General features: G+C 43.0%; 1 protein-coding gene across 3 annotated transcripts in view; it reads right to left on the bottom strand.

Annotated features, from left to right (window-relative positions):
* LOC119734198 (neurogenic locus Notch protein-like) overlaps window positions 1–12,322 on the bottom strand; it is a 55,841-nt gene that overhangs the window by 17,129 nt on the left and 26,390 nt on the right. The window contains exons 1-7 of one of the 3 annotated variants that reach the window (XM_038207552.1): window positions 4,917–5,144; window positions 3,544–3,821; window positions 2,694–3,032; window positions 2,243–2,365; window positions 1,559–1,792; window positions 1,015–1,170; window positions 431–553 (exon numbers count right to left, since the gene is read on the bottom strand). In XM_038207552.1, the coding sequence (XP_038063480.1) occupies window positions 431–553; window positions 1,015–1,170; window positions 1,559–1,792; window positions 2,243–2,365; window positions 2,694–3,032; window positions 3,544–3,821; window positions 4,917–4,966 (1,303 nt within the window). In that variant the 5' untranslated portion in view covers window positions 4,967–5,144. Of the gene's footprint in view, window positions 1–430; window positions 554–1,014; window positions 1,171–1,558; window positions 1,793–2,242; window positions 2,366–2,693; window positions 3,033–3,543; window positions 3,822–4,916; window positions 5,145–12,322 lie in introns of those variants that run through there. The other 2 variants (XM_038207551.1, XM_038207553.1) reach the window with 2 other exon arrangements.

Here is a 12,322-nt window from a genome sequence, read left to right as displayed (position 1 = left end):
CCAAATCGGACCAGGTGGGGTCAATCTAGACTGAGTAGACGTACGGTACATGTAAACAGGGCGGGATTACTTTTGGCCAAAAAACACCATTTTTCAAACTATGTCGGGCCAAGTTTAAAATGAAGCCAAACACCACAGATACTGACTCTGGAGAGTCATTTGTTCAATATTTGTACCATACTTCTCACCCAAACATTCCAAGGCCCTGCCACGGAGCGATATTTGTAACCACGACAGGCCGTGTAAAGCAGCCGAGATCAAGTTCAACACATGGTGTGTACAAGGTGTCAACAGGTTAACTAAAAACTTTTGAGAGGAAGCTCAAGTTATAACCAGAGGCTCAAGTTATTGTTGTCTTCTCACTGATCGTGTTCTTCAGCGATTTAAAACCTTGTAGATCAGGGGTTGGTTGGTGGGGAGCAGGGCTTACCTGTGTATTCCGGGGCGCAACTGCAGGTGTAGGAGTCAATACCATCGATGCATAATCCTCCATTCGTGCACTGATGCATGATGCAATCGTCGATGTTGGTTTCGCACTGAGTCCCAGTGTAACCTTCCAAAAGCAAAGCACAACCAAATCAGGATTTATCAAAAAATGTGAAGACGGTCTGACTAACCAAAATGATCCCAACTCAAATCATCTTATAAGTGTTAGTGGACCATGGTCACTGTGAGGTTCCCAAATGGTTACTGTGAGGTTCCTTAATGGTCAACGTGGTTCCTAAATGGTCACCCTGAGGTTCCTAAATGTTCACTGTGTGTGGTTCCCAAATGTTCACTTCAAGATTCCAATGTGGTCAGATGTGAGCTCGGGTTACCGTTATATAAATGTCATCTGTGAGGTTCCTCAATGAGATAACGGTGATGATTCCAAATAGTCACTATGAAGCTTAGTTCAGTGCGAGGTTTCCATGTAATCGCTGTGAGGTTCTACTTTGGAAAGCCAATGTGAGGTTTCACCTAGTTCCAATAGGCCACCTGAGAAGTGTTACAAACACAACTATGTTGACTCACCATACTCGCACTCGTCGATATCAATTGAGCAGTCGCTCCCTGTAAGACCGCCGGGACAGTGACAGACAGCGTCACCGGTGCCAGGGTTGGTGTCACAGGTGGATGAGGCAGCACAGGGGCTGCTGATGCAGGCATCCTCAAGATGACAATACAATCCTGAAGGGTTACAATCAGAACTTCTTTAACCCTAATGACCAATGCACTTTTACCAGAAACCTTTCTTAGTTCTATAAAAAAAGATGTTAAGCCACATTTTTGGAGGCATGCTGTCTAAGGTTTCAAATGACTAGGTTTAGATAGCAATATGAACCTCATTAAAACTCTTTCACCAAAGCTTTTAAAACTTCATCAACAAAGTCTTACGTAAGTTGTAAACCGGTATACATTGAAAATAACTTTTATAACCACATTTTGCTGATCGCTTCTTAAAAGGAGAAGAAGCTCATGCTCCCCTCCCACTTCTCTTTACAATGCTGCTAAAATGACAGAATGTTTTCCTGATCTGTTTTTTTTTTTGACGAAGAGAGAACTCCAGTGGTCTTACCAGTGTAGCCAGCAGCACAGATGCACCTGAAGCTGGCCACGGCATCTTCACATGTGGCGCCATTTTCGCAAGGAGTCGTTTCACAGGCGTCCACATCGTGCTCGCAGTGATCCCCCTCAAAGCCGTAGACGCACATGCACTGGTAGCCTGGGGCGTTGTTGCGGCAGGTGGCGCCATTCCTGCACAGGTTTGGCTGCAGCGTGCACTCGTCCACGTCGTCTGTGCAAAGCTCGCCTGTGTGGGAGAAGAAACAACCAAATCGGACCAGGTGGGGTCAATCTAGACTGAGTAGACGTACGGTACATGTAAACAGGGCGGGATTACTTTTGGCCAAAAAACACCATTTTTCAAACTATGTCGGGCCAAGTTTAAAATGAAGCCAAACACCACAGATACTGACTCTGGAGAGTCATTTGTTCAATATTTGTACCATACTTCTCACCCAAACATTCCAAGGCCCTGCCACGGAGCGATATTTGTAACCACGACAGGCCGTGTAAAGCAGCCGAGATCAAGTTCAACACATGGTGTGTACAAGGTGTCAACAGGTTAACTAAAAACTTTTGAGAGGAAGCTCAAGTTATAACCAGAGGCTCAAGTTATTGTTGTCTTCTCACTGATCGTGTTCTTCAGCGATTTAAAACCTTGTAGATCAGGGGTTGGTTGGTGGGGGGCAGGGCTTACCTGTGTATTCCGGGGCGCAACTGCAGGTGTAGGAGTCAATACCATCGATGCATAATCCTCCATTCGTGCACTGATGCATGATGCAATCGTCGATGTTGGTTTCGCACTGAGTCCCAGTGTAACCTTCCAAAAGCAAAGCACAACCAAATCAGGATTTATCAAAAAATGTGAAGACGGTCTGACTAACCAAAATGATCCCAACTCAAATCATCTTATACCTGTTCAAAATTTATACCAAAAATAAATAAACAACTAAAATATACACAACGGTATTACATCTCTTTTTTTCACGCAATGTCGTGTTTCTGTCGTTTCAAGTATTGTTAAGGGTGTTCTGCATACAGCGGCAATGGAATTCAAGCAGCACTCGTCTCCATTTTACATGTACTTTCACTACACACATGCACAGCATAGAAGATTATAAAAAATGGAAATCGTTCACTAAACTTACCTGCAGGACAGATGCACTCATGGGAGTACATGCCCAATGGGTTGCACTCGCCCCCGTTCCGGCAGGGATTGGGCCGGCATGGGGTATAGATGGACTCGCAGCGCCGACCCGTGTAGCCCTGCGAGCAGGTACAGATGAAAGAGCCAACCAGATTCCCGCAGGTGCCGCCGTTGTGGCAGGCCGTCACCTCGGCCGTGCACTCGTTGATGTCGATGTCGCAGTGCGTGCCCCGGTAGTAGATGGTGCAGCTGCAGTTGTAGCCTGTGGCGTGTGAGTTGCAGGTGGCCCCGTTCTTGCAAGGGTTCCCCACGCAGTGGTCAGTCATGGTACAGTTTCTTCCTACAAGCGGGAAGAAACGTTGAAAACAGTGTTTCATTTCGCCTTAACACCATCAAAAGATTTTAACAGTGTTAATCACAGGGGAGGACTTGATTTCACCTACGCCACAAAGGCAGGCTGGGGAGTGGCATTGAATTTGTACTGTACATGTGAAAATATAACACTGAATTCAGTTGATAGCAGATCAAAGGTCAAAGGGATAATAACGTGCTGGCTGTTCACTGACTCTGTATCTGAGTGAGGCTGTGGCTTAAGTGGGAATTGTTTTCAATGGCTACAGCCATTCACCGTAGTGCACAAATGGCATAAACGTAGCCATATCTAGGCACAGCCTGAGATGTCTGGGCAGTGTGGGGCCTGCTAAAGAACCCTCCTGTAAAGCCCTCACTACAGGCACATGGTTATAGTTACGGTCACGGCTATGAAAAACCATGGCCAGAGCCACAAAATACCGTTTTGCGAACACAGCCTGAGATATTTAGGCATTGCAGGGAGAACTAAAAACACACACCTGTAAAGCCCTCACTGCATGCACAGGTGTAGTCGTCCACCGAGCCCCGCAGGTTGCAGCGGCCGCCGTTCTGGCAGGGCTGCTCGTCCCTGCAGACGTTGGACAACTCCAGCTCACACAGGGAGTTGGTCCAGCCCACGTCGCACAGGCAGGAGAAAGTGGGCTGGGAATCGCCATCTGTAGGCTCCACTATTTGGCAGGTGCCTCCGTTCAGGCAACGATTGTGGCGGCAAGGGTTGTCATACTCGCAGCTAGCGCCAAAGTGAGTGTCGGGACATCTAGGAATAAAAAAAGTAAACGCTGGTTAGACCTGAGGATTTTTCGGTATTCGGTCCTTTTTGGTGGAGGTTGTACGGGATCTGAGCGGCAACAACAGGGCACTTTTTTCCCACTTTGGAGAGCCCAAGCATACTTGTTCACGTGAGTATAGCACAGAGTACGCACGACCGATGTGCACAAAGCCATGTAGTGTCTTCGTGTGAGCATCAGGCGTCTCCATCAGGTCTCCCCAAACTCTCCCTCTCCTTACCGTTGAGGGGGTACTTTGCACGAAGCCCACTCCATCAAGACATGTGCCACAACTATAAGGAACTTAAGGAGCTGACTAGGTATTTTAACTGGACACCATGTATACAGGGACAGCCATCACCCTCAAGCATCTGAATTGATTGGGGATGTGCCCAATAATAATTCTACTGTCCCCATCTGTAGTTTGACTTGGAATGCAATTTCCTTTAATCAGTGTTTCAACAGTTTAATTCAGATGAGGCACTGGGCAGTTTTTGACAAAGTATCTTTGATATCACTTCAGAAAAGAAATTTCACCTTTGATTTTTTTTTCACACAACCATTTCCAAGTTTGCCCTCAAATTCCCCACTTATTTACTGTTCCCCTCTTCCTAGGAACAAACCCTTGCACAGATCCCCCCCCCTACCAAAAAAAATGTGATGAACTCAATTTACAAGCTGAGTTGTGATCATGTGACGGACATTGTAGAAATTGGACAACTTCCACTTTATTTGTACAACCAAAAATTGTCAGGTAACTGTGGCTTGTTTGGGGAACGAACACATTAGGGAAAAGCAAAGGAACAAAACTGAAAGTGTCAAAAGGACCCAACATTTTTCAACTGTTATTCTCACACAGTCCTTCATCTGTCTGCACAGACAACTCGCTTTGTTAAATCATCATTGTAACCTAATAGGATGAGTAATATTGAGATTATTCAACATTGTCAAGTGATTGATGGTTTGCAAGAGCAAAACAAAATTATCATCGTGAACCGAATGAACCGAATGAATAACACCGCAAATATTTCACACTGTGAAACAGAAGGTCAAATATCTCAACCCGGACTAGTGCTTAATCTTACGTAAAATAACAAAGCGTAGGTGCAGACAAAGCAGACAACCAACAACCCATCAGGGGTATTTCTTTAACAGGATCCAACAGTTGGGAACCCAAAAAATAAAGAACCCATGATATTAAGAGCTAACAGCCATGAAACACTCCAAAGCAAATCCGCACCACAAAGCAGAGAGATCTCGCCGTAAGACCCACGCGAATCTAGCTCAACGTCCCATGGTAAAGAGTGCCTGGGGTTTTTAATACACCGCAGACAGAAGGGTTATTCCTAATCTCTTCATTGTGGCCAGCTTCTTTTCTTTCTTTTTTCGTTGAGGCTTATTATCGCGGTATTCGCCGGTTCAACAAGCTCAGGACTTGTAGGGTTTCGTCCGGGATAATGAGGGTGTATTGTTGCCTGGCGAGACAGAGGAATTAGAATTCATACATGGGAGGGTGAGGATTCAATTATTCCCACGCATTGGGCCTCGGGGGGAAAAAAAGCTCAACAGGAGGAATTACTGGTTGGCAATCTGTCATATTTTAAGAGAGTTTTTCAAATTAGGTCAGATGATTTATAAAGCTGGTTCCTCATTAGTCATTATTATCAAATGATGGCATCGTTACCAGGATGTAACCCTGCAAAATGTGTGTGTCTGTATTATTATAATAATGCGGGTGCTTATATAGAGCTTTATACCACAGGAAAGGGCCTCAAAGCACTGCGCAATTATTATTACCCCTGCTCATCAGGCTACGAGTCCATTTTTTGCAGCAGCTCGAGATCAGCACATTCTGGTCTCTACCCTCACAGGTACCCATTTATACTCCTGGGTGGAGAGAGGCAATTGTAGTAAAGTGTCTTGCCCTAGCACACAAGCACCATGTTCGCCATCAGGGTTCGCTCCACCATGTTCATTATGTGGCAACAAATAATAAAAAATTACCAAGAGGCATCTAATTAATCTTCATCAGGCTTTTCATTCAGAATAAATTCCGTTCAAAGTAGAAAATTAGATTTGCTAACGAGCTCGGTAAAGCATAGGGTTTAACAAGAAACTGTATTCTTAAAGTGGCCAGATGACTGGATTCCAGGTTAAGGATCTACTACCACTAATTCAACTACATGTCTGATAATAATTTCAGTAAAATACAAACATATGAATTAACTTTAAAAAAGAAAGTAATCATCAAGTTTGATGCTTCCTTGCTCTATGCTTGAACTTTCTACTTCCTAATTTATTCACTTTTTTTAGCTTCTCCTTAAATAATACTGGTTCTTGGCCTATGAATTAGTACTAAACAGGGTTCAAACCAACAAGTATGCCTATCTCTACAATGACCATGTACAAGTATTTTGAAAACACAAATCAAAGTTTAGGTGTTAGCATAGTTTAGATTAGTGGATTCATTCATCCCCAACTATATCATGTACTGTATTCACTGTTAGCCCAGTTACATGGACAGTGCCTTTACAGGTGGAATCACTCTTGTTTTACAACTGTCAAACACACAATCAGCAGTGGTGGTCCATCCAAACCATCCTATGGTCCTACCATGGAGCTATAAACAGGTACCCAACAGGCAAACAAAAACCCTGAACCATGGACCCTAATCCGCTCACCAACATACAACACATGCAGGGCACCATCCCCCTCCACTGCCTACTGAATAATGCATGAAGCTGGGCCGGCCAATGAATGGAAAGGGGTCGCGAGCTGAAGGGACAGGTGCGCATACTAAATGAGCTTGTTTACTCCCTGACACTGAGCCCATGTAAACCTATGGATAAACTTTTTTTACTTTAGAAAAGGGGGGGGGGGGTAGGAAATAGAAATGTAGTTCCTGTATGAGGTTTATCAGGCATGCATGCGTGAGGGCTTGCATAATACACTCAGGGTTGAATGAACAAACACAGAGAAAAGTGAGTTACATTTAGAGTGCTAAAATAAATATCAGTTGCAGAACTGAATTTCTTGGGGTGTTTTTTTTTTTTGGGGGGGGGGGGATCGCACAACTACAATCATATATAAACAATGGACATTGTGAAGTATGTATTATTGACACGACATACACGCACATGATAAATGACCAGCCACAGATGGAAATTGGTAAACAACTGGGGCAAAATTGATAGCTTAACAATGAATTGTCCACACTGGACTTTTGGCTGTTATTGTCGGGCCTTCTGTCTGGGGCTTGGTTGTCTCTGTCTGCTAAGACTCAGTCCACTTTCTTGGTACAGATGTTTTGCAGCGTCCCAGTTAAACCCAAACTACACCACAAAAAAATCACGGTGTTCACTAGTTGTCTCTGCACTCCAACCTTTAGATAACTTTTCCTTGGTGATTCATATTACAATTTTACAATTGTACATCATGAGCTAGATGCCAAAATCAAAGCAATAAATGCACGATTTATGAGCCTGATTTTCAACTACTTTTTTTTTTGTGGGGGGGGGGGGTTATGTACGAATAATGTGTGATGATGTTACTATTTTTAGGCACAGTATCTTATCTGGCACTGCAAGAAGCATTAACCCTTTACTCACTGTTCTTAGGCAAGACACTTTACTACGATTGTTAGCAAACCACCTAAACACTCTATGGTTTTATTGATTCTTCAGTGATTCCTCCATGGTAATACAATGTAGTACAAGTGCTAATGGGTTAATAAACACTGAAATTTACATCTATTATGAATTTTCTGACCCTTACAAAATGTCCCAAAAAATGCCACCTAGTTAAACAACTTCAAAAAGTGCTAATATATTTGAACCTTTCAATTATTCTCTCCAAATAGTCCCTTAGCCAGTGCATAGGGGGACCTGACCACCTATCCAGTGGCCCCATAGATATGGCAGTCTTGAGTTACACTAAATCCTGGCTGTTATGAAAGAACAGACCCTTACCCCGGGGTCAAATTCGGGGCCTGGCTGGTTCCCTTTGAAATCAAACTCTGAGCTGTAAATTGATGGGGATTGGCAATGTAGACACCACACACAAAAATGAAACAGCTCCAGAAAAAAACTTTACGGAAATCAAGGAAAAAAGCACTGGTTTATAACATGGAGGTTAGCCGGAACGCAAGAATTAGTTTAACTCGGAAGAATGTGGCACACTTTCAGTCCAGACGGTCTGATTTATGTGGTTTGATGTTTACAATTTGCTCTTTTTTTATGTGCATGAGAGAAAGATGGGCATAATTCAAAATTCCAGGCATTTCTGTGGGCAGGTTTGTTGATAACATTTTTCAGCTTTTTATTGCGCCAGAACTTGATCGTGTAAATATTTCAAGTTGAAAACTGTGCCAATGGGAACTGATTTTAAGACAAACCCCGTTTCAAATGAAGGTTGTGTTGAAACTGAACAAGTACTTTGAACAAGAAGGGTCCCATTAAAAATCATCAAAAAGTCTAGAAAAATACTTGTTGTCATGAAATATACTGGACGTACACTATTCACAGAATTAACAATCTATTTTTACATTTATCTGAACATCCAACTACTTTTTCAGAGAATTTGATTCACATTTCAGTTTCATGTTCCAGTTTCCCCACAAGTCAAAAACGAAAGCCAATTTAGGGCGGACTGAATGAACGCTGCTCACACACACACACAAAACCCAACAAAACCCGTCTATAAATGAATGACGTTACCTATTCCATGGAAAATGGGAATATTTGGTTGGGGTATGATTAATATTCATCAAGCTTTTGATGAACTTTGGTGAAATTTCCTTTAAAAAATTGCACGGGGCTGTACAAAATGTACATTAAAAACAGGGCAAAATTCGACATAATTCAAACCTCATCAAGCGAGCTAAGGAAAATATTCGGGACAATCGAGAAAAAGAACTCCAACCGAGGACAGCAGGAGAGCACACCTGCCTGAGCGTGGCGCAGTAACACCTCTCCACCAATCAAAAGCCTCCCAGCATGCAACAGAGCCTACGCATCAGCGCTGTTGAATAACATGACCGACTACACACTCCATACTCAGGTGTTTCCTACGCTCTTTATTCTCAATGACAAAAAAAAGCTCCCGCTCTTTTTTTTTTTTTTTTTTCATTTGGCTGTCCCAAACTTTACCTGCGTCATTGTGGCTGGTTTTTCTTTGCACGCCGAGTGCACGCTAGACATTAGGCGGCCCCACTGGTACACACAAAGTACAAATCCCTTCCTCGTACAACTATACAATGTACGTCTACATGTATACCTGTGTTTTCATTCATAATACCGAGCGCACGCTAGAACCATACAGACTATCTTGCCCCAGGTACCACGCTAGGCGTGGGAAATTGGCCGCACTGAAAGGTTCTCTAAAGGATAGGAGGGGGAATGCCCTGGCCCCTTCAACTTTTTCTTGAATACTCTTTTCATAACGACAGCTCTTTGTCGTTCATCATTTTTTGACAGATGTACAAAATATTTACGACTTGTGAATGAAACGAGCTACATTTAGATGCACCCAACACGACCCTAAATTGGGTAGCGTTCTTTTATTAATCACAACAATGATTTTATATTTTTTTTTTCCCAAATTCATTCCTCAAAAATCTTTGCACCATACAGATATAAGCAATACAAAAATAGCTTTACAAAAGACTACAACTATACAATGACAGTCTGACGCTAGTTGCTCATCACTTTCCACAATAAAAAGTTTTCAATAGTGTTTCCAATATCAGCTTAGATGACTCAGTCTGCAGTGTCAAGATCCACCATTTTAGTTAGACGAAAGGAAAGAGTAGTCCTTCACCATATTTTTTTTTTTTTTTTGGAGAAAAGTAGTAGTTACGATTGTCATTTTCATTTTCCTTGAAATCAAGAAAAAAGTGTTATTACAGAAAAGAAAATCACTTTACGGAAGAACAAATCTACCGGTACATGTAGCTTTGCTGCGTGTAATTTTATTTTTTTTACTGCCGCCGCATTCGAACCCTTGTCCAATGCTCACACTTCTGGATGGAGTAACTTTCAAATAGCCGACGCATTCCATGAAAATGTATTAAATGTTTCATCAGTCTTCATTTTTAAAAGCGATTTAAGGAACATTGCAACGGCAGCTGCTTCTCCGCAGTCATTGTTTCTGTAATTGTCCAACAAATTCCATCCCCCTACCTTTGAAAAAAAAAAAGTAACAGCACTACCAAAGCGATCAATAAAAGCCATGTAGCGAACACACATTAGTAACCGAGGACCTATTGTTTCTGGCTGTTCCAAAGGCCCGTGCACGGCATGCAGACAAGATCTGTGATCGATCAGGGCTCTCTGTTTGGGTATCTGATCAATACCAGGGGAGAGGATTTGGTAGTTGGGGGGGGGGAGGGGGGTTAGAGAGACTTTATCCCCCGTTAAATTAGGTGAAGACTCTCAGGACAAAGCCCAACTCTCCCGCTCTTTATTGATTGCAACATGTTTGGCACTGGGCGGGCCTTTACCCTCCCGCGCTAGGCACGTGCTGCATGCATAATGGGTGTTTTTAGGGGGGGGGGGATTATCTGCCCATTTGGGGCTGCCGTTTGGACTTTTTACCCAAGCAGACGGAGGAGATAGCTACTGATAAGGAAGAATATAAATGATTAGTCCTCAAAACTTTAGGGCAGGAATTGTGTCAATGGGTTTTTGTATGTGCTCAGAATGCAATAAAGTTTTAGCAGAGTCTTCTGTTTTTTTTGGAGGGGATGTTACAAGTATGTTTACATCGGGATGTTTGTCTTATCAGGGTTTTTTTTTTTTTTAATCCAGCGTTGAAGTGGACAACATGCTAACAACATGACTTTACAATGTATGCAACCAGTTGAACATTTACCAATCAACTTTGTATCTGTCGTGACTTTTATTTAGGAGGGTGGCAGCATTTTTGGGACAAGTCAAACCTGAATGAAAAAAAGGTAACTTTTTTGGTCTGAACGGTCATTGTTTAAATCTCTCACTCTGTTTAACCGTTTTCTATGGCAACAATTACACATTGCATGGCATGATTCCGACAATTCAACTTTTTTTTTCAAGTAAGCCGTTCAACCCCGGAACAGGTCCTACTCTTCCGTACCACAATGGCCAACCAAAAGCTTTTTCTAAACCTCAGACGTCTAAGCAAAAAAAAACATAAAAAATAAAACCAGTATGGGGTCAAACTCCAAAATCAGGAAAACTAATCCCATTACCCAACCCCAATGCATTTGAAAAAGCTGGCGACCGACGGGCACAGGCAGGAATTCAAACGGGCACACAGAAGGAACTCAATGGGCGAACAGTAGGTGCTCAATGGGGCCCGCAGACCCCAGATCCGAAACCCTTCCCTGGCACGTGTATTTGCCCAGTGCTGACCCGGGGTCTTGCAACAACAACTGCAGGCGTTGCGGTGGTCTTTGGACAAGGATTACCCTGAGTAACAGTGGTGGTTGGGGGGGGGGGGGGTGCAACGAGGAATACCACCAACCAAAGTGGTACGGTGCGAGCAGGGTTTTAGTTTACGGAAGTTCTTAATTCCCCCATGAGGGGGGAAGTATTCAGCGGAGTGTGACTGTACAATGCCCGTCGTCGACGGAGCCCCTGTACAAATACTTGCCGAGCATGATTTTGGCAGGTTTGAACGTGAGGAGCTCTCAGGGATGAATCCCACTGGTTGCCGTTCCCCCGACACCATCGTGTAACCTTTGACCTGGCAACACCAAATTTGAGGTCTTCACACCCTGTCAATTTTGCTTTACCAGCACAACCCTACTTGTTCCCATTTCACCCTAGCTACAAAAGGCAGCTCCCTGATCACTTTGTTAATACAATTCTCGTCGTGTTGAACATTTCTCTTACACATTTTGGCTGACCCACTCTGCTCACAAAAACATTCGCGTGTAACGGAAGTTATAAATATGTGTAAGGCGGACACAATACTGGCAACCAAAAGTGGGACATTAGTAATCTGAAGCAAGATGAATGCTGCATGCTGTTAGTTTTCTCTTAAATTGTTGGGGAAAAAATCCCTTTTCACTGGAAACCAGCATTGAAAAAATAATTTATAAGTACCATAAGTTATATGGTGTCCACTTTCCACTTGTGCAATCTTCTGCAAGTATCAAACAAGGCAATTGTGGGCTTCTTGTAGTCTTGTCAAGGTATCCATTTCTTATTAAAATCAGATTGCAGAAATAAAGCTTTCGTGGGGAGAAGTATAGTTTTTCACTAAAATAATGATTTGAAAGAATTCTGATAAAAGACGTTTCACATTTTGCAATCCTCATAAAGGCAGCAAACACAAGTTCCAACCATGGTCCGGCACACATGTGTAGCGCAGCGCGCAACGTGTAATGAAAAAAAAGAGTGAGTTCTAGTTTCCCAAATCAGCACACTTGTCACCCAGATTGCAATACATGTTTATAATCAAAGAATCTCTCCTCCTCGGAGATCCAGTTGGATCCCCCCTTCCAATTACA

Source organism: Patiria miniata, unplaced genomic scaffold (genome assembly GCF_015706575.1).
Source record: "Patiria miniata isolate m_02_andy unplaced genomic scaffold, ASM1570657v1 HiC_scaffold_27, whole genome shotgun sequence".
NCBI classification, from domain to species: Eukaryota; Metazoa; Echinodermata; class Asteroidea; order Valvatida; family Asterinidae; genus Patiria; species Patiria miniata.
The sequence above is the reverse complement of the archived record's forward strand: the minus strand, read 5'-3'. Positions and strand labels throughout refer to the sequence as shown.